We start from the raw sequence: 22,289 nt of genomic DNA, 5'->3' as shown, positions 1-22,289 counted from the left end.
ACTCGAATTCTAAGAGCTACAAAAGTTGGTTGATTTATTACTGTAGCTAGCTAGAAAACGTCAGCTAACCGCTAGCAAACATCAGCTGCCCGCTAGCTAACAAATCGTGACCAGTTATTCAATGCAGTGAAAATGAATAAACTATATAAAATGCATACAACGGGGAACGTAACTTCTAGAAAGTTTTTGCAATGGTTTTGATCGGTAGTAGTCGCTAATATAATTCGTTTTTGTGCATTAGTGTTGGCTGTCTGTTGGTACGTAACTAACACTTCTTGTCCCGATTTGAATGCTTTCTACCTGGTTAATATCATAGTATGGTCTTGAAACAATTACAATCAGGAAATAAAGTTATAAACACTGTTTGAGCTAAATGTGAGTAAATAATAGCGCGGTTTTACCAGCCATTGTTACGTTACTTGTAGCTAGGTATGCTAATGGTGCGTTCTAAACATGACGTTCTAATCACACCGGTGTGATCGTACGCTCCAGGGACCACTCAAGATTGATCACACTGGTGTGATCGTACGCGCCAAAGGGTTAAAGGGTCTATATATAAGATTCTACTGTACCGCTAACATAAGAATGAATGAACAGAAGACATCTGAGGTGAATGTTTTGAGTCAAATATGTTTTTTGCACAAAATGATTTGGGGTGGCTAAGATAAACTTTAAACATTTAAACTTTCTTGCCAGTCAATCTACCAGTTTGCATTGACATGCAGTCTCCTCATACTGGCTTTAGACACTCTGAGTACTGCCCCCCCCAAACCACTCTGGACCTGCAAACACACACACACACGCACACACATCCAGACATGCATGTATATAAAAACATGACTTGAATAACACTGCCCCCAATATAATCGGTCTCCTTAGTATCAGTGGGATAGAGTGTGTGTTTGCCCCTAAGCGTGTCCTACTGCATGGTTTCAGTGTGTGTGTGTGTGTGTGTGTGTGCGCGTGTGTTTGTGAGTGTTTGTGTGTGAGCGTGTGCACTCCCTGGCGTGATAACTGAGACCCTGGGTTTAATCGACCTCCGCTGGCTTTTGGCCAGTGGCTTTGGCTGATAAATTTCCACTGTAGGCAAACAGAGATATCTCTCTATCTCTCCCTCTTTACCCCATCCCAACCCCCCTATCTCTTTTTCCTTTCTCTCTCTCTCTCCCCCCTCTCCCTTTTCTCTGCAGTCTGCTGCTGTAGTTTATCAGGAATAGCGCTGCCTCAGAGGGAAAATACCTCCACATAACTGAATGACTGAAAGACGTTAAAGCTACGTTGGTTTCACAACGTGGTATGCCCATATGCACAATCTGCAACACAATGTCTTAGCAGTCATTTCAAATATTGATGTAAGGGCCTCATGCAAACGTAGTAAGATCCACATGGGTGAATGAGAGCTAAAAGAGAATGGATATGCCGGTTCATGTAGGCAGATCTTGGGGTGAATATAATACACAGAACCGAAACGAAATTCAAGTCAAACTGTTGTATGTTTGGGTTAAGTTTCCACGTGACTGCGGTCTCACGCTGATTCAGGGGCCTCCAGACTTTTGTGTCCGCACCGTCTTAAACAGGTCAACTACTTCAACTGTTAATGCCTGATAGCTAAACCCCAGCCGATGGCCAGAAGAGGGACTGGAAGGAGGGACAGAGTATATTGGATTTCAGGGATAATCGTGGAGCCCAAAGTGGATTTGGAGCACTGTGCTCCTTCTGTGTCCCGGGGGCCACTAACTAACGAAGCTACCGAACCTTTGGCAGCAGAAACATCCAGATGGTAGGAATCTAGAGCACTGGGAGGGAGAGAGGGAAGGCTGAATGGAGACAGGGATGGAGGTAAATTGAGAGAGGGGGGGTGGTGTTAGAGATGGATGGAGGTAGATAGAGAGAGAGGGTGGTGTTAGAGATGGATGGAGGTAGATAGATAGAGAGGGTGGTGTTAGAGATGGATGGAGGTAGATAGATAGAGAGGGTGGTGTTAGAGATGGATGGAGGTAGATAGAGAGAGAGGGTGGTGTTAGAGAGGGATGGAGGTAAATCGAGAGAGAGGGGGTGGTGTTAGAGATGGATGGAGGTAGATAGAGAGAGAGCGTGGTGTTAGAGATGGATGGAGGTAGATAGAGAGAGAGGGTGGTGTTAGAGATGGATGGAGGTAGATAGAGAGAGGGGGTGGTGTTAGAGAGGGATGGAGGTAGATAGAGAGAGAGGGTGGTGTTAGAGAGGGATGGAGGTAGATAGAGAGAGAGGGTGGTGTTAGAGATGGATGGAGGTAGATAGAGAGAGAGGGTGGTGTTAGAGAGGGATGGAGGTAAATCGAGAGAGAGGGGGTGGTGTTAGAGATGGATGGAGGTAGATAGAGAGAGAGCGTGGTGTTAGAGATGGATGGAGGTAGATAGAGAGAGAGGGTGGTGTTAGAGATGGATGGAGGTAGATAGAGAGAGGGGGTGGTGTTAGAGAGGGATGGAGGTAGATAGAGAGAGAGGGTGGTGTTAGAGAGGGATGGAGGTAGATAGAGAGAGAGGGTGGTGTTAGAGATGGATGGAGGTAGATAGAGAGAGAGAGGGTGGTGTTAGAGAGGGATGGAGGTAAATCGAGAGAGAGGGGGTGGTGTTAGAGATGGATGGAGGTAGATAGAGAGAGAGGGTGGTGTTAGAGATGTATGGAGGTAGATAGAGAGAGGGGGTGGTGTTAGAGAGGGATGGAGGTAGATAGAGAGAGAGGGTGGTGTTAGAGATGGATGGAGGTAGATAGAGTGAGAGGGTGGTGTTAGAGATGGATGGAGGTAGATAGAGTGAGAGGGTGGTGTTAGAGATGGATGGAAGTAGATATAGAGAGGGGGTGGTGTTAGAGATGGATGGAGGTAGATAGAGAGAGAGGGTGGTGTTAGAGATGGATGGAGGTAGATAGAGAGAGGGGGTGGTGTTAGAGATGGATGGAGGTAGATAGAGAGAGGGGGTGGTGTTAGAGATGGATGGAGGTAGATAGAGTGAGAGGGTGGTGTTAGAGATGGATGGAGGTAGATAGAGAGAGGGGGTGGTGTTAGAGATGGATGGAGGTAGATAGAGAGAGAGGGTGGTGTTAGAGATGGATGGAGGTAGATAGAGAGAGGGGGTGGTGTTAGAGATGGATGGAGGTAGATAGAGAGAGATGGCTGGAGGGAGGGGGACATACGGCTTGTGCGACGAATGCAAGGAGCGCTGGACGTGCGTAAGGAGTAAGGAGGGAGAGGGGGTCTGATTCCGTGAGAACTGGGTTGGAGGGAAGGCTGCAGTGATGATGGAGGGAACGGGGCCGCACGGCAATAGAAGGGAGACAGGAAGGAGGTGAGTGATAACAACGAGCCCGCTGAGAAAAGCAAATGGCCGGAAGAGATGATCTCCCCGTCTCCACCATACCCGCTCCTCGGGGGGCCGGACTGATATATGACCCCACCAGACACTGTCCATCTTAACCTGGCGGAGGACAGGGAGGTGCACGACCCGGGCGAAGCCTTCCGTCTCCCAGACCCCCCCATTATGAACGGGGAGCTCGGCGTCCGGCGGTATTTGTCATTTTGATCCTCTGCCACTTAAGCCACTGTCCCCTGGCACTTTCTTTCTCACCCTCTCTCTCTCTCTTTCGCAATCTATCTTTTTCTTTATCTCCCACTCTCATCCTCCGTCTCCCTTCTTGCTCTGTCTCTCTCTTCCTCCCTCTCGCCCGCTCCGAACTAATCTGGCCCTGTCATAAAACACAAACGCTCGGCGTGAGTGATGGCGTGGCTCCGGACCTCTCCTGCTATTGGCAGGCTCTCCGCCACAAAACAACGCAGCATGGCAATCTAAAAATAAACAGCCGGGAGGCAATACCCATGTATTACCCGGCGTATGGGTTTCCTGTATAAAGGATCAGGTCCTTCCTGTGTAATAAGAACTGTCATTAGTAATCTAGAGCGATGTGTCCCAAATGACGATTCACACATGAATTTTTACCAGGGTGGTAATTCTATACTTAGGGAATAGGGTGTGATTTGGCATTCACCAAGACGTGTATAGGTAGCTTCTGAAGCTCACGTGGATCCTACATGTGGTGTTTCTTTTTTTCGACCGAAGCCGGGTAGTCAAATAGGGTTCATGTCTGTTTCAAATTGACAATATGCATTAGGCTCCCGCCTGTCTCGCCCAACACTCCTCTTCAATTAATTATCTCGTGGCGTACCCGCCTGACAGGCAGGTTTCAATTTGCCGCAGACATCGTTCGCATCATCCTGCCGTCAAGAATACATCCCTGGGAAGTTGAATTACTGGGCGGGGGTACAGGGAATCAGAACTCTGTTATGCAGATGATGCAAGGCAGATCGGGCACAAAATGGCAGTTCCGCTGCGCGTCAATCCGAGTGGTTGGGTTTAATTAACACATTGTAAGGGACCGATGATATGAGTTTTACCTCATAAAATGTGAAGTGCTCTGAGACCTAGTGAAAGAGCCAATATAAATTGTGTTCGGCATAATTTGCATTCTTACATCGGACAAGTAAACCCGGGAATGCGGCACTCGCAATGAGTGGAATTAGCGACTGATGACAGGCAGAATGAAATGAGAGTCGAAAACGCATTAAACCGTTGCTCACCTGTTACCAAGAAGGTACAGCGCCCGGCGCCGGCTTCATTGATGACGTCACAGGTGTACTCCCCCCATCCCTCGCGGGTGAGGCTTTTGACGGTGTACTCCGTTTCGTCGCTTTGGTCAAAGTGCCCGGCATGGAGCAGGCGGTTCCCCAGACGCCACTCGTAGCGCAGCACCCGGGACGGGTGGGCTCGCAGGACCCGGCAGTTCATGGACACCGAGCGCCCCAGGCCCTGACGCAACTCCAAGGACACAGGCTCCACCGAAGGAGGGTCTGGTGGGGAGGAGAGAGGGTGGGGTCAGGGTGGCCGGGAGGAACCAAGGAAGGCGGCCGAAGGAGAGAGAGTGTTAAATATGTGAACGAGAGAGAGAGGCAGTCTCATCTCATCTTTCGTTTCCCCGTGGGAGGGCCTTTCTCTAAAATGAAGAGAAAAAAAAAAGGGGTCAGAGGGGAAAGTACCGTAGGCTTTGAATGGTGAGGGAGTGTTAGGACTTTAGAAGGACACAGAGAGGAGGAGAGACCCTGGGGAAGGGAGGAAGAATTCAACCAATCCAGGACCAGGGACTGAGAGCTACACAGATTATCTAGAGTCATTTTCTCAGCTCACTGTGGGAGCATACAAAACACTTTGGATTACTTAAAGGAAAGCAATTTTACATGCATTCTAAAGAACAGTTGTTTTTTTCTGCCTTATTTTGACAGATTAGAAACTGTGCGGAAGACGGACTGGGAGGAGAGAGAAGGTGGGAGGGGTTGAGATGGGGATTAAACTTATCTCCCTGGGGTTACTTACATGTGCTTAGACCACCTAACCGTGGGACCAGCACAGAAGTATACTTTGTGACCCACAGATTGAAGAGAGGGAGGTATTAAGAGAGAAATGCAAGAGGGGTAGCCAGAGTCACAGTGAGAGCGCACGTGCGATAGAATAAAAAAAAGGGAAGGAGGAAATAAATCTAGACTGTGGTCACTCTAGCTAAAGTCATGTCTACTAATTCAATTTTTAGTTGATGTAATAACATAGTATCAATAACACTTATAAATGTCACACCCTCCTCATCCACCTCCTTGTAGTCCGGGCCAGGCTTTTCCTCTCTCCTCTCTGTCCGTGTATGTTGGGCGCCGGATCCGGGCTCCCGCACTCCAGTTCCTGTTTTCCCCCACTGCCCCTCAAGTCTCCGCCCCTGCTATTCATTCCCTCATCAGCCTGCCTATACATACCCTGGTTTCCGTCTGTCCGGTGCTTGATCGTTGTTATTCACTACTCGGTAGTAACGTTCACGGCCGCGCCAAACCGTAGTTTGAGCACCCAGGTTAGTTGTTCCTTCCTACTAACCCTGTTTATTCTCCGTTACCAAGACCCACCTTACCCCGCCTCCAAACACCTCCTCCTGCCCGCCTGTCAGCCACCTGCTCTGCCTACCCGCTGTCCTGTCTGCCTCACCCTACCTACTTGCCCAACCCCTTCGGCCTGGCCTCAGTCCCCAGACACTGAATGTTTATAAAAATAATCAGCAAAGTCCAGAGACACCATTTGCAGATTATATGATTAAATGAACAGGTTTTTCATGGCTCCATCATGTCCCTCTGTAGCACACATGGTGAGCAATATGTTTTCAACACTGAATTGGAATAAAATCACAGTACAAAATCACAACGCACGCGTATAGAATGGTAAACCTTTTGACAATTGCACTACACTTCCGCACCTAAACTGTGACATGTATTCCATAATATTACAGCACGTCATGGCATTCCTGACACGTGCCGACCCCGATTTGGCTGAATGTGGCAAATCAGCCAGCATTGTGCTTTCGTCAACCTGCTCCACTCTGGAACTGTAAGAATGCAGAGTAACCACAAATATACACAGAAGCTCAACCCCTCCCCCTTAAACAGCTCAGAATACAATGAACCACAAGAGAAGTCCCCCCCGCCCCCCAGAATAGAGCACTGAAATGAGGGATAAATTCCCCCCAGCTGGATGTAAAACAGGTGGATCTGTAACAGCAGGCCCACATGCTTCAGTCTGTCCAGGCCCAGAGAACACCAAAGCACAACAAAACTCCCTCAATCAGAAGGTGAACGAGGAGATGAGAGGGCTAAAATAGATAGGAAAGCTAAAGGAAATAAGAAGCAGGAGGAGGTGAGAAAGCTGAAAGAGGAGGTGAGAAATCTGAAGGAGGAGGTGAGAAAGCAGCAGGAGGTGAGTAACCTGAAAGAGGAGGTGAGAAAGCTGAAGGAGTAGATGAGAAAGCTGAAAGAGATGAGACAGCTGAAAAAGCTGGTGAGAAAGCTGAAGGAGGAGGTGAAATGGAATGGAGAGGTTGAGAAAGATGAGGTTTGACGGAGAGCGGCCCATGAGAGAGAAGGCCACGCCCCTCTACACACAGACCACATCATCAACAGACATTCGATGCTAAGCTACAGTAAACAACACAGACCTAACCCATGCCATTAACTGGTTAGAAATAAATCAGAAAATAATTTGAACAGAGAAATACGCATTCCTTTGTGCTACATACAGTTCATCTCCCTATAGAGTCTTTATGCTTCATTAATACTGACACCTTCCTGACCCTCAAGAGGGAGATGAACCATTTCCAGGAGGACAAACCCCATCAGTGGAAATGAACAGGTCACTCCACTCACAAGTGGACACCTGTTATTCACATTACGAGAAAGAATGAAACGCTAAATATACTTCTTAGTTTGCACATAAGCAGAGGGTAAATCAAGCGATGTGCATGCACACTTCACAGAATATCTATACAGTTCTGACATAAACTCAATCGAAAAGGATGTGGCGCACAATACCTCGGAAGGCGGCGTCTCGGGCCATTGATATCTGCAAGATTACAGACACAAAAAAAACGTACTGAGTCTTGATATGTCTCTGTAAAGGTGTCGTAATATAAACAAGCCCTTTGTTGATTCGTTTCATCAAACTCAACCCAGATCCTCTCAGACCATTCACAGTCGGACCACTGACATCCCCATAAAATCTCTGCCGGCTGGGCCAGAGCAATGTTCGGCATACTATCAGGTCATACTACAGAGAGAAGGACAGCAGCGTAGAAACCTATCGAAAACAATTGTACGACAACAAATTCAATCCATTTTAGAAAGCCTCTTGGACAGAATGTTTCACTGCAACAGTTAAGTTGTGCACCTGAGAGTAAAAAAACAGTATATTTGACCTTTCAGCTTTCATCTAAAATGGAAAAATGTCAACAAGATAACCACAGAAAATTACCAATGATGACAAAATGGTTTGATGATAATCCAACCAAAAACCCAGTGACCCAGAAAAATCAGTACCAACAGTGTACTTTCCCCATGCTGAAACATTAAAACGGTGCTAAATTACACTGCATGATATTTCCTTGAAAAATACTGCCTTAACAACTAGGGAGTTGGACAACAAAATGAACAGTTTTTGACTGGCCAAGTCAATCTCCAGATGTCTCCAGAGTCCAATCTTAATTTGCTAATGATGAGACTTGAGGCAAAAAGACCTCTAAGTAAACAACTGACAGAGCATCACCAGAGAAGATACCAAGATTGTGGTGGTATCAAAGGGTAACAGAAGACAATATAATTTGTACCGAAACTATTGGTGCACTGAAATACAGAGATTATGGGAGTATTGTAAGGGAGTATTGTAATTTCTAAATGGTGAAACAAATATGCAAAAAACTCTGTCAAATACAGGATGAGAATCTTTGCCCTTGTGGTAAATATCATGCAGTATAATGAAGCACTGTAAAATGAGTTTAGAGGCATTTTGTTGTACTTTAGTAGTCGGTATGTCACTGTACACTTCAGAAATGAATCAGTTGCTGCCAAAAACAGGTAAATAAATAATGAAGACAAGCTGGCCTGTTCCAGTGGCAGCCATAAGTGTCCAAGCCCTAACCCGCCCTCCACCACAGTTCCTTTCATAGATCCTGCTTTAAAGGCTAACCAGTGGTTTGTATCTTGCACTTTACCTTTCTAAGTAACTTGGCAGATGTTCTTATCCAGAGCAACTTACATCAGTGAGGGGATACATTTCAATTGCCTTCAGAAGGTATTCAGACCCCTTGATTTTCTCCACATTTTGTTATGTTACTGACATAAAGGGGAATTTCACCGTGGGCAACCCTTAGGTGGTTTGTATCATGTTTGAGAGATTTCTAGGTCAGTGAGATTTATTTTGCAAATAATTGGCCAGAAGGAGCACGGGAATGGGATTTGCTTGTTAAAAAATCTCTCTGGTACCTCAGAATATGTATTGAAGGGCAAGCGAGAACTGAAAAATGTATGTAGTCATATTTTGTTCTATTTCACAATCTTCATGTAATACCATCTGTGCTAAAAGTTGCTTTGCGTGTAGGCACAGTTGTCCTTCTTTCATAGAGCCATTGGATGTATTTCAGTGATGTTACTATCAACAGATCTATTGATAAATGCAAAAGGTGTCAAAATGTTTCCATAATCAAAAAGACAGCTCTGGAGGGATGATGCTTCCTGTTCTTGCCCAGTCCCACCTCTAAAGCAGAACATTTAGTTCATTCGTTTTTCTCCTCGGCAGACAGCTAACTAGCTATCTAACTAACTTTACACAAGTCAATGGCTTCTCAGCAAAACTGAGGTTGGATCAATATATATTTTTTTTTAAAGTGATCTCACATGGAGACACTAAACCCTTTTAACTGGAGTCGGCTAAACAAGCTGATTTGGAAAAAAGTGAGTACTGCATTAAGCATCGATATCTTGGTGATACACTTTGAAATATTGAAGAATATATTTACTAATTGCATTTCCGACCACAATAGTTGTACCAGGACAAAGGTCCCGAGTAATCTAGATCAGGTTTCTTTAGAGACCTCTGTATTTGTTCCATTCATTCTTCCCTCAATTCTTCTCTCAATCCTGATCTTCCAGTTCCTGCCACTGAAAAGCATCCCGATCGCATGATGCTCCCACCACCTTGCTTCAACGTAGGGATGCTTTCAACCAGGTGATAAGAGGTACGGTGCTTTTGACAGACAAAGCGCTTGGCATTCAGGTCTAATTGTTTAATTTTTGTCAAATTACACCAGATAATATTTTTCCTCATGTTGTCAGGGTCCTTCAGGCAGCATGTCATATGGCTTTTACTCAGGAGATTTGTTTGACCCCAATGTTGGTTGCCATGCTTGGTGAAATAAAAACGCTGCCTTTAAACTGAAGAACCTCATACCAATCGTTAAGCATGGGGGCAGTGGCATTATAGTTTGGGGCTTCTTTGCTGCATCAGGTCTTGCCATCATTGAGTCAACCATTAATTCAATATTGTAACAGAGAATTATTCAGGAGAATGTGAGACCACCTGTCAAAAAATGGCTACAACAAAATGTGAAAAGAAAAAACTGAGGATTATGGAATGGCTGAGTCAAAGCCCAGATCTCAGTGCTATTGAAATGCTGTCGGGGGACTTGAAGCAAGCCGTGAGCGAAGAAAGCCCTTGAACATAATACAGTTAAATCCGTAATGTAAAGAAGAGTGGGCAAAAACTTTCTCCCAGTTGATTTAAAAGGCTTATAGACAGTTACAAGAAATGGCTACATAAATAGTATTATTACTGACAAATGGGCCAACACCAGCAATTGAACCTAGGGTTGAATTTCTTCTATACTTTGAAACTGCATTTCTGTAAATGTTTGATTAATAATTGATTACAAAGCATAATATAGCAGTGTTTATTGTTAAATTGGGTTACTTTGTCTGTCACGTGTTGAGGAGATTACATATCCATATGTCCAAATATGTAAAAGGTTACTTCCAGGGGATGTAACCTCCCCCAGATCAATGCCTATTGTTCCCATAGGTCTACATGGAGCTGGTCATCATGCCTTGGTTTTTGCTCTGACATGCACTGTGAAAATATATTAATATTTTCAATAAACAACGTTGTGCCTTTCTAAATCATGTCTGGTGGACTCCAGACACCTCAAGTATGTTTAAATTACACAGGATCCATCTGAGATCAATTTGGAGTTTTAACGAAGAAAACGGTCTAAATACTTATGTGCATGAGATTTTATGGGTTTTCAGTGAGAGACTGAATAAAAATAAAAAAATCCAGGAAACGCATGTCAAATTTTATACATTTGGATTTTAGTGAGTAAAATAAGTACTCGACCCTCTCAATCAGAAAGGGAGTGCTCCTAATCTCAGTTTGTTACCTGTATAAAAGACACCTGTCTACAGAAGCAATCAATCAATCAGATTCCAAATGGAATGGGCTACAAGACCATCGCCAAGCAGCTTGGTGAAAAGGTGACAACAGTTGGTGTGATTATTTGCAAATGAAAGAAACACAAATTAACTGTCAATCTCCCTCTGTCTGGGGCTCCATGCAAAATCTCACTTCGTGGACTTGCCATGATCATGACAACAGTGAGGAATCAGCCCAGAACTACACGGGAGGATCTTGTCAATGATCTCAAGGCAGCTGGGACCATAGTCACCAAGAAAACAATTGGCAACACACTACGCCGTGAAGGACTGAAATCCTGCAGTGCCTGCAAGGACCCCCTGCTCAAGAAACCACATGTACAGGCCCGTGTGAAGTTAGCCAATGAACATCTGAATGATTCAGAGGAGGCATGGGAGAAGGTCATGTGGTCTGTTGAGACAAAAACAGGGCTTTTTGGTCTAAACTCCACTCGCCGTGTTTGGAGGAAGAAGAAGGATGAGTACAACCCCAAGAACACCATCCCAACCGTGAAGCATGGAGGTGGAAACTTTATGCTTTGGGGGTGTTTTTCTGCTAAGGGGACAGAACAAGTTCACTGCATCAAAGGGACGATGGACAGGGCCATGTACCGTCAAATCTTGGGTGAGAACCTCCTTCCCTCAGGAAGGGCATTGAAAATGGGTCGTGGATGGGTATTCCAGCATGACAATGACCCAAAAAACACGGCCACGGCAACAAAGGAGTGGCTCAAGAAGTCTCCAGACCTTAATCCTATAGAAAATCTGTGGAGGGAGCTGAAGGTTCAAGTTGCCAAACATTAGCTTTGAAACCTTAATGACCTGGAAAATATCTGCAAAGAGGAGTGGGACAAAATCCTTCTTGAGATGTGTGCAAACCTGGTGGCCAACTACAAGAAACGTCTGACCACTGTGATTGGCAACAAGGGTTTTGTCACCTAGTACTAAGTCATGTTTTGCAGAGGGGTTGAATACTTATTTCACTCATTAAAATGCAAATCACTTTATATCATTTTTGACCTGCAATTTTCAGGATTTGTTTGTTGTTATTCTGTCTCTCACTGTTCAAATAAACCTACCATTAAAATTATAGACTGATAATTTCTATGTCAGTGGGCAAACGTACAAAATCAGCTGGGGATCAAATACTTTTTTCCCTCACTGTATATTTAATCAATTACAAACTAAGTCTATGACGTTACACACTGTGGAGAAAGTGAAGGGGTATGATTATGTTCCAAAGGGTTTTTCTCTATATTTGCCATTCATGGGAATGAAATCCACAACCCTGGCATTGCAAGCACCATACAGAAGTGTTTTGGGGCTGATAATTGCTTCAGTATAATGAGCATTCTTTGGTCATACACTATTGATATTTTCTTTTCAGATTTTTCACCCTTATAATGGCTTATAATTTCACCCTCAGTCTACACTAACCCTAACCCATTGTCACATTGTCCACTATTAAAGGACTGGCTTCAGTCCTCATGTTGACAGGCACCAATAGCAGAATCCAATGGCAAATGCAAAGCCTAGAATCAAGACTATGTATTGACAGCTCTCTTATGCCTGCACAAATAGTGTGACGGAACATGCATTGATTAACCACAAACCCATGTCAAGCCAATTGACCCAATACATTTGGTTCATTTTAATAGTGGAAAATAAGTGCTTTTATTGCCAAATGTTGAAACCAATATGTACACAAATACCCTCAAATAAATGCTGAGAATCAATACTTTAAACTCATAATAAAGGTGAAACAAATCATAGTAATTGTTAGGAGTACAGAGCTAAAAGACCAAATAATGCTTTTCTGTATAAATACAGTGGATATGGATAAACCTTGTCTCAGTAGACAGCAGATTCAAACATTTGCTCAGTGAAAACAATATCCTGAGCAAATGTCAAACCGGCTTCTCACCAAAATACTGTACGACAGCCCATATATAATACTAATTATGTATTGAACTTCTATAGCGCGTTCATAGAATATCAAATTGCTTGTAAAAGCAACAAGCAAGCAATAATCATAACTGCTCAGGCAACCGAGGCCAAGTCTTTGAAGGCTGCATCCTCAGGAGACAGATGAGGGTCAGATCATGACCTGAGCAGTTCGAGGTCAGAGGACGGTAGATGACGGTGATGAGGTCCGCTGGGAAACAGCCTGATCCTGGATTTCTTTTCTGAGCGGGACTCACTAGGGCGTAGCTCTGGGCACCAGAAAGCGCATCACACAAAGGTAAGAAAACTAGACGTTTTTTCTTCCTCAGCACCAGTGTACTCCTCTACATCCGACTGCTGTCGCACTTCAGGCAATTCCTCCTCAAGAACTGGCCACAAAGTTAAAACAAAAGGTGCTATTGTGTACATAATATTTTGATGCATTTCTTAAACAAAATAGCCTACTAGGACATTTTCACTTAGGGGTGTACTCACTTTTGTTGCCAGCGGTTTCGACATTAATGGCTGTGTGTTGTGTTATTTTGAGGGGACAGCAAATTTACACTGTTATACAAGCTGTACACTCACTACTTTACATTGTAGCAAAGTGTCATTTCTTCAGTGTTGTCACATGAAAAGATATAATCAAATATTTACAAAAATGTGAGGGGTGTACTCACTTTTGTGAGGTACTGTATTTCTTGTATTTTGGTTGCTATTAGGGAGGACATTGTAGTGTGTATTAGCTGCTCAAATGGACAACAGTACAGATTTAACACTATAATAGTTGTCTTTTTAAAGTGTGTAGCCACATTATATAAAGTATATCACAGAGGAGGGTGTAGCGAGGGTTGGACTACCACCTTTGATTAATTTTGAGCCAAGAAAAACCCTGCGGTACATGAAAAAAAAACATGCAAACATAATTATTTATGTACATATGTACCGGAGCTCGGTGCTTAAGATGCTACTAAGACCATGTCAACTATAGATAAACAATACTATGTATACATCCTTCACATTCTAACAAACCAAGGTTAACCTAAAGCAATTTTCATGTTAAAAAAAATGAATGTACACAAACAACAAGCGTATGGTTAAGTGTTAATAAATACACAATGCCAGGGGATGAGATAAATTGAGCCTCGCTCTTTTCAACATCTATATCAATGAATTGGCAAAGGCACTAGAACCGCTTTCAGTGACGTCACGCTTTCTACGTTTTATTTTAAACAGAGCCCTGGAGAGGACATGGAGGGCAAAAAAGTTGTATAGTACGCATGCACACTAAAGTAGGGGATGCACTTTACTAACGAGCATGCCCCCACTGCATGCCCAACTAACTGCAATTCAGTGCGACTAATGGCATTTCAGTGCTCAGTTAGGGCCTAGAATATCCTACTTGTGTATTACGTATTACAAGATAAGAATGTATAGTCATCTAGCTATTATATTACACTTGTGAACTGTTTCACTCATTGAAAGTACTGAAAGCATTGCAATGGACATCTTACTAAAGCGCGTGTGTGACTTAAAGCACACGAGCGACTTAGTAATGCGAGCATTCAACTTAGTAAAGCAAGCATGCAACTTAGTAAAGCGAGCATGCAACTTAGTAAAGCGAGCATGCAACTTAGTAAAGCAAGCATGCAACTTAGTAAAGCAAGCATGCAATTTAGTAAAGCAAGTATGCAACTTAGTAAAGTGAGCATGCAACTTAGTAAAGCAAGCATGCGAGTAATAAAATGAACGGTCATCTCCGGGGCTACGTAATTTTGCAGATGATCTCATGTTTGTTTTTTATCCCAAACCAAGGAGGGCCTCCAGCAGCCTCTAGATCATTTGTAGAAATCCTGTGATGTGTGGGCCATTACACTGAATCTCAACAAGACAAACAATGTTAAAAAAAAACGACAGATGCCAGGATCACGGATGAAAATTCGAGCCAGATATTGTTGCCCTGTAGCAGTGGTAGAGATCTTCTGTCCTGGAAAGATTGAATTAGAGAGGATGAAAACGAAAAAGGTTTCGGCCCTTCGGGACTGGAGTTACCTACTCTTGTCCTAGTGCAACTTAGAATCACACCTACCTTAGCCTAAGCATCAACACTGTAGGGTAACTTCAACTGAATGGCTTCCACAAACAGCAGGTCTTTGGCATTAAGAATCAAACAAAACAGAGCAAATGGGAATGCTAGTTTGCCTTAGACAGGGAGAACACAGTGTCGCAATACCTGCCCACTGTGACTGATCGATAATACGAAAGGCCTTGACTTTGTACAGCCTCATTCAACATAGCCCTTCTGTTGAGAGAAAAAATCTTCCTAATCTCCTTTCCAATGCATGTACCACAACACACAACAACAGCAGCTACATTTGTGACCCACTGCCATGAGAAAAGAGGAACCAGTAGAGCACAGACAACTCTCATTTAAACTAATTTATTCTCCTTGCCATTAATATTTTCATATTTTATAATATAACATTCGAAATGTTTTCATATTTTGTGGTGGCAACGAGTGTTCAGAATTCCTGATTATTTTAGTTTCTTTCACTTTTGTTCATTATTAATTATTTAATTGTCTCATTTTCGAATTGCTGCGCACTGTAAAAAAATTTTGTCATGACAATAAATCCCCATTTAATTTCACTGAAAGAGAGAGCGCGGGCACGCGAGTTAGCGTGTGTGTTCGTATGTGTTCGTGTGGGAGATTTCGCGTGAAGGCCTGTGCGTGTTTATCTGTAACGATCTCTGCTAACGATGTTCTCACTTGACACCTTTCTAAGGCCTATCCAGATGTTCGACACAAGTCACAGGGAGCCTTTAAAACAACAACAGAGACGAGACAAAGACAATTACACACAGGAGGCTTAATCGCCCCAAATTAGCATATGCCACAGTTTAGACTGGATCAGCTGCACTGATGTTGCTGTGATGTGTGCCCGCGCGTGCGAGGCGTGTTTGCGTGTGTATTTGCGTGTGTGTAGCAGGTGCTCTGGGACAGAGGTAAGAGAAAGGCAGCGCGGCAACAGCAACATGAGGGATGAAGACGATAATCCAAAAGGACATTTTTGTTTTCGTGCCCCCCAGCCCCCTGTCCCTAGCCTCACAGAACCAAGGTTTTTATGAATGACTTATATGATAAATTAAACGAACCACCGTGGTAAGTTGGACTAGCTGCCTGCTAAGTAGGCATGTGAACTGAATAACCTAACAAAGGATTAGAGGAACAAACAGAAAGAATGTCTCAGGACAGTGTATATTATTGTGGTTGTGTCAGAGAAAAGATTAGAGCGGCGCCTGTAGTCTGATCTCACCCTGTGAATGCATGTGTGTGTGTGTGTGTGTGTGTATATTTACCAATGTGTCCGTGCAGATGAGATGGGGGACTACTTTTTTCTCTGCTCAATGTAAACAGCAAACCGCACCTCCCACAATTGAAACAGGCCTGTGCTTTTGCAGAGGGAAACAATAAGCACAGTGAAGAAGAATGGAGTCCGGACCGAATCTATGCCTATTACATTAAAACTGCAGGCCTGTGTACAGTGGATGCAAACTGGGCCTTATGCTCCGTAGCCTGGCTGAGTGGCACTAGACTGAATTGCGGTAAGTGCGGTTCCATTTTCGCACAAAGACAAATGAGTAAAGAAGCTGTGTCAAATGGACGAAAAAAAGAAAAGCCTTTCGAAAGGTAACAAGGGCTCTACGACCATATCTCCACACTCCTCCTGCATTGGAACAGCTGCTTGACGAGGGTGAAGCGGTACAGAGGATCTCTGATATTCCCTGAACGGCAGCACACTTCAACTGCTGGCTTCTTAGCTTAGCGAGGGCGGATGGGGAAGCCAGCTGGGTCGCTGCGAAGTCACACATTCGGAGGGATCGTGTGTGATTAACGTGTGCGTGTTTTGGTGTTTCTGCACCTGTACTGTACGTGTCAACGTTTTGGGGATGAACATTGGGGCTCTGTGGTAATGGCACGGGGTGTGTGAACGTAATGTGCAGGAACTCATCAGAAAGGACAAGAGTTCAGTACTCACAGTCACACTGGGGGAAGAAACACTGCGCGCACGGCCATCGCCTGGGTCCGTGTTGCCAGGCAGACAGTAGCTAACAGGTTTGACAAAAGTAAACGTCAGCATTTGGATATCATTTCCCTGTAGACGACGCGCCGTGCTTTAGATATTTCTATCAGAGTACGTATCTACATCACCCGCAAATAAACGCAGTGGATGTGTGTGTGTGTTTGTGTGTGTGTGTATGAGTTTGTGTGTACATACATATTGTTGGGGAGTCAGAGCTTGGCATTCAGATTTAATTTCCCTTGACTTCTGACACTTCCATTTGGGAGTGACAGGAAGTAGACACTTGCCCAGTGGGAACACACTGCTGGAGACAACCTTCTATCTTCCTTTCTGCCCCCCCCCCCAGTCCTTCCCTTAAAACCCCCCCAACCCTTCAGCCAGTGGCTGTTGATAACCCCTTAATGGCTGTTCGGTACACTGGTACAACCCAGATTTATAACATCCATTCCAAGCCAGCATCCAACACATTGTCATATGGGCACGTGTTTTCTGGCCGCATCGACTTTTCCATAGCCTCCGGGGGAAACACGCACGCCGGCAACACAGAAATATTGACCGTTCACCTAAAGACAATTCAGGAGCACTTACCATGGGTGCAACCTTAGAACATTCCACGTGTTCCGAGGCTGAGTTGTGACACAGGACCAAAAAGTAATCCACGAGTCAAACCGACGGAATATTTAACGATCATTTAGCTTTTCGTAATGAGTCTCCGTGCGTTGTTGAATAATGCAGACTAACAATGGGGCTCCGCTTCAACACACCCCTGTTAGCCTTTCCCAACCAAGGCCAGAGAGAACGGAAACAATCAACTTCTGACAGCAGGGTCTGCATTACCATAGAGTTGTTAGACTTTTAGAGAGGGAATATTAATTAACTGAAAAGTATTCAGTTTATGCTAATCATAAATTGCGGGTTTCATAGAATCACTAATAGGTTTACTTCCAACATCGACTGGTAAACGGCTCTGTATCCACCTCCTGTTTACAAATGACACATTGACTGACCTTTGCTGCTGTGCCAATGGCGTTTCTTTGACGCTGCTGATCAACTCCATATAGTTCTAGAAAAAAACGAGGATCATAAAATGCAAGGCGCCAAATTCAGCATTGTAGCCAGGCCTTGTTTTGGAACGTAATGCGTGTAGATTAATTTGCTGTTGAAAGGCGTGCTGTTAGTCGAGGGTGATAATATGATTGATTTTAAAGTGTAGCCCCCGGGGGGGCTGTCGTTCTCGCCTTTATTGACGCAGAAAGGAAAATTAATTAAAAAGAAGAATTGCCTAATTTTGTCCATTATTTGCTATTTTTCAGACAACAGTCTCTTTATCCCCCTCTGCGTGTCTTTTGATGTACGTCAGTTGGAGCCGCTGCTCTGCTTGGGGCAAGAATCACAGCAGCAACGGGCATAGCATGGTGGTGATGAGACACAGCAGAAGGGGGACATGGGAAATATAAACATAGGCAGCTGTGCTCAGGGACTGGGAGGAAGAGGGGAGAGGGGAAACCAAAGAGGAAAGCGAGGGAGGTAAAGGAGAGGAAGGAGAGAGGAGGAGGAGTGAAGGGGTAGAGACAGGAGAGGGATGAGTGAAAGAGGAAAAAGGAGTGCAGAGTAAAGGGGAAAGAGGAGTGGAGGAGCAGAAAGAGAGAGAGCAAAGAGTCGGGAGCAATGAGAGGGGGATCTAGGAGAGAGGAAAGGAGGACGAGAGAAGAGAGAGCCGGGAGAAAGAAACGGCTCCGCAGACGGCATGCTGCTGCCGTTTCCCGCTGCGGTCTGGAGGAGCAGGCGAGGAGGAAGATCTCAGAGGGACTGGCCTCGCTCCGACGCCGCGGGAGACTGGCCAGGAGAGAATGAGGGAGGAGGAGAGGACAGGAGAGGGTTGGGACTATATTTCAGTAACGTGTTTGTCCCGTAGAGCGGAATGGTTAGAGCGTTGGCCTAGCAACCCGAAAGGCCGCTAGTGTGAATCCTTCAAGTGTCGTTGCTTAGGTGTGTGTGGTCGTGGATGACTAATTTGTCTTTAAAAGGGCCCCGGATTGGAACATATCTGAAACATTTTGAGTACATTATAGAAACTCTGCTACAATTCGGTGTTACAGTCCAGCTGTATGCAATGTGTGCTTCATAATACAATAACCCTCTTTTCTTTTATGGCTACTGTCCTTCAAGGCTCTTTATACAGGTGGAGGACCTTCATCTGACACTGTTTGGTGTTCAAGAACACATCACATCATATGAATTATTAAATTCAGGCCAATTCAATCGGTGCTTTATTTGCCTGAATGAATGGTTGCCACAGTTGCCAAAGCAAACATGTTTCGATAGCAATAGTGAATTATTATTTTTAATATATTACAAAATTATATATATATATATATATATATATATATATATATATATATATATATATATATCCTAACACACTGGGATCGGCAATGAACGTGCTTTGTTCAGCCCAGTCTGTGTGCCAGTTGGGCCTGTCTGAATATGGTTCTGAAAAAGTTGCTCCCACAACACTCACTGATTGAATGGACTGGACGGGCCATGATGCTTTGACATTCAGGAAGTTGTCAGTGCGACAAGCGGGAACAGAGCATCTTTTGTAGAAGGAACTGACGTGGACATGATTTATATGTGATATTAACAGGCCGTTTCACTAGGAAATGGGTAACGTATACCCTCAGAATTAGAACAAATGCTATGGTTCTGGGAGGTAGTGGTTATTAAAAAACAAGCATGATCTGGCTGAAGTGTGGGAGAATGTTTTTGGTTTTGCATGTGTGTGTGTGAGGGAATATATATTTACTCTGTTTGGATGTAACTGGGGTAGTTGTACACGGAGACCTGTTTCTTTTGTCAAACCTTTCAATTCAGGTTATTCGTATGTTAAAGGCAGAGGCAATTTCAATGTAAGGTATTAGCCGCCAGCAGGAGTCATGTTTAATTGGAAGAGATGATGTACAATTTACAGTCTCATTGGCAAAAATACTTTGTGCACTTGGTGAATATCAGTCTCCCAAAAATGTCTTTGAAAATAGTTCAGAGTGTTTGTTTGAATATAGGAAACCTTTTGTATTTTGTTTGAATATACAAAACCTTTTATCTAACCTTTTGCTGCTATTAGTTCTTAGGGTTTGATGTGGATCTATTTAACATCGAAAGACCCTGGATCGTTTTTTCTTTTCTTCATATTGTCTTAGAGTAACAATCATTTAGGGACAAATGTTCGTCTTATCTTTGATCTGCATGTTTTTCTTGATGAGGAGAAGCAGCATGTCTGGCCTCCTCTTCAGGAAGCACGGGCACGCCTGCTGCCTAAGATATATTTTCATGAATGCGATTGATTGCAGAGGGTTGCTAAAAAGCTTCTGGACAGGCCTTTGAGTTACGGCCTGATTGTTATCTTGTTTGCTTTTGTTTTCGATCTAATTGTGCTGCCCTAAGACAAACGATCTGGGGAATGGGAGGCGTCTTGCAGCCGCCGCCGAGCGATGCAAAGGAAGACTGGACCGTAGTGACCTATCGCTGCTGGTGGGCGTAAATTGCTCTCCACGGAGGGAAGAATGGAGAAAAGAGAGACCGCATTCATTCATCTCCTTTGGAAAGAATGAAAAAGCAGAAAGAAAGAGAGTACAGACCTTTCTTATTCATCTCGAAGTAGGCATTCAGAATGTGTGATAGATTTTGATGCCTTTTATAAAGAGGGATTGAAGTCAGAAAGAACTCTGATATAGAAGCCACATAGAACTTTGGATTAGATGGAAATCCTGGATGGAAGACAGATAGAACCCTCAGATAGGAGTCAGGCAGGATCTTTGGTAGCACTTTATTTTGAGAGTCCCAAAAGAATGTCTGTAGACGCTCTACAGATTATCTATAAACACTTTCACTATCTATCTAGAAAACCTGACCCTTACCCTAACCTTTATTCTAATCCTGACTTTTACCCTTACCCGAAACCTTATTCTAAACCTAACACTAACCTCAGCAAGCAGCTGCTTATCAACATATAGTTTGTTGATAGTTTGTTAATATTATTACCATCTATAGAACATCCACAGACAGAAATTGGGATTCTCAAAAGAATGTGTAAACCGAATCTTTAGACAAAAATCTGATTGTGTTTCTTAATCCAGGGTTAATTATTTCTTTAGTGAGCATGCCTGATTCCAGAGGTGTCCCAATTTACAGTAGACCACTAATTGCTTGCCACACATCTTCCTTTGACCGTTTAAGACATGGCATCGGTGCGTAGCCGTCATGCACCGCCTCATAATCACAAAAAAGTCTATGAGAAAAGTGTTTAGTCTTCAAAGCACATCAAAACATCATTCATTTTCCTCACAGATCCCACTCATTAACGGCAATACAGACATGATGGCCATAGTTAAACAATGCCTGGAAAAAAACATTAAAATAGAAAAGCCACCATTTCCCCAAGCACCGTGGGAACTTTTGACTCTACATTAGAGTCATTTAGAGATTTATAATTAAAAAATGTGCCCAAAAATTGTTTACTGAGTCAAATGATGGCATGTTTACAGTGTACTCGTGAAGGCTATTCTTGAACCAAGAACAACTTTCAGTTGAGCCTCTTCTATTAGTGGTGATCCGGTTAGTTATGATTTTCTTGGCTTTAGATGGAATGTAAATAGAAGTTTTGATTGGAGGGTGTGACGACCAAACAAACAAACTAGTGTAACTGGGCCACGCAGAAAAACAATGGGGATTACAGACATGAAATCTTTGAAGTGCCGATAACAATAGACCAATCTGAATTCATGCAACACAGTCCCAGAGTCAACCCTTTCCCTATGTTTTCTCATTTCATAAAATCACTTGCCAGAGAAACTGTATGAATTCACCATGCTTGGGTTGCTTTAATTTCCCTTATTCTCAAATTCTCTCTCTTTTTTTTTCTCCTGCAAAACGTATGTCCCTGTGAAGGAGTGACACTGCTTTGAATCCATGTCTTTGATTTTAAATATTCCACTCAAATCTACATAAATGAATACAAAATGAATACTAGCGGGAATAAATTAGCCTTCCGCTAATTAGTCGTTAAGCCATCTTTGAATGTCACATCTTAATGAGGAGTGGGGTTTCGGCGGCGGGGGGGGGGGGGGTGGGGGAGAACAGGCCACTACTGGAGTTAAGGGACCATTCTGAAGGCCGCTGAGCCGGCGAGCTCATTCCAGGTGCACTCATCCACCTCTCGCCGGCTCCCCACTAAGACGTCAACCTCATGGCATCTCGGAGAGCCTATGTGCCCCCATACGTCAGCAGCACAGCCCTCCGTCCGTGTCTGCGGAGGCTCAGAGGCTGAAAGGGGGCCAACGAAATGGAGCGCTGCCTCCGTTTTAGAGGCCGGACAGCGCAACTGACGGACAGGACCGACCACAAACCGT

The 22,289-nt window shown here is 43.9% G+C and overlaps 1 protein-coding gene across 5 annotated transcripts in view; it reads right to left on the bottom strand.

Moving 5' to 3' along the window:
• LOC105017552 (MAM domain-containing glycosylphosphatidylinositol anchor protein 2) overlaps positions 1-22,289 on the bottom strand; it is a 200,573-nt gene that overhangs the window by 38,553 nt on the left and 139,731 nt on the right. For all 5 annotated transcript variants that reach the window (XM_020056496.2, XM_020056499.2, XM_020056497.2 and 2 more), the window contains exon 10: positions 4,613-4,882. In XM_020056496.2, coding sequence (XP_019912055.2) covers positions 4,613-4,882 — 270 coding nt within the window. The remainder of the gene's footprint in view (positions 1-4,612; positions 4,883-22,289) is intronic.

This window comes from Esox lucius, chromosome 18 (genome assembly GCF_011004845.1).
Source record: "Esox lucius isolate fEsoLuc1 chromosome 18, fEsoLuc1.pri, whole genome shotgun sequence".
Taxonomy (NCBI): Eukaryota; Metazoa; Chordata; class Actinopteri; order Esociformes; family Esocidae; genus Esox; species Esox lucius.
The sequence above is the reverse complement of the archived record's forward strand: the minus strand, read 5'-3'. Positions and strand labels throughout refer to the sequence as shown.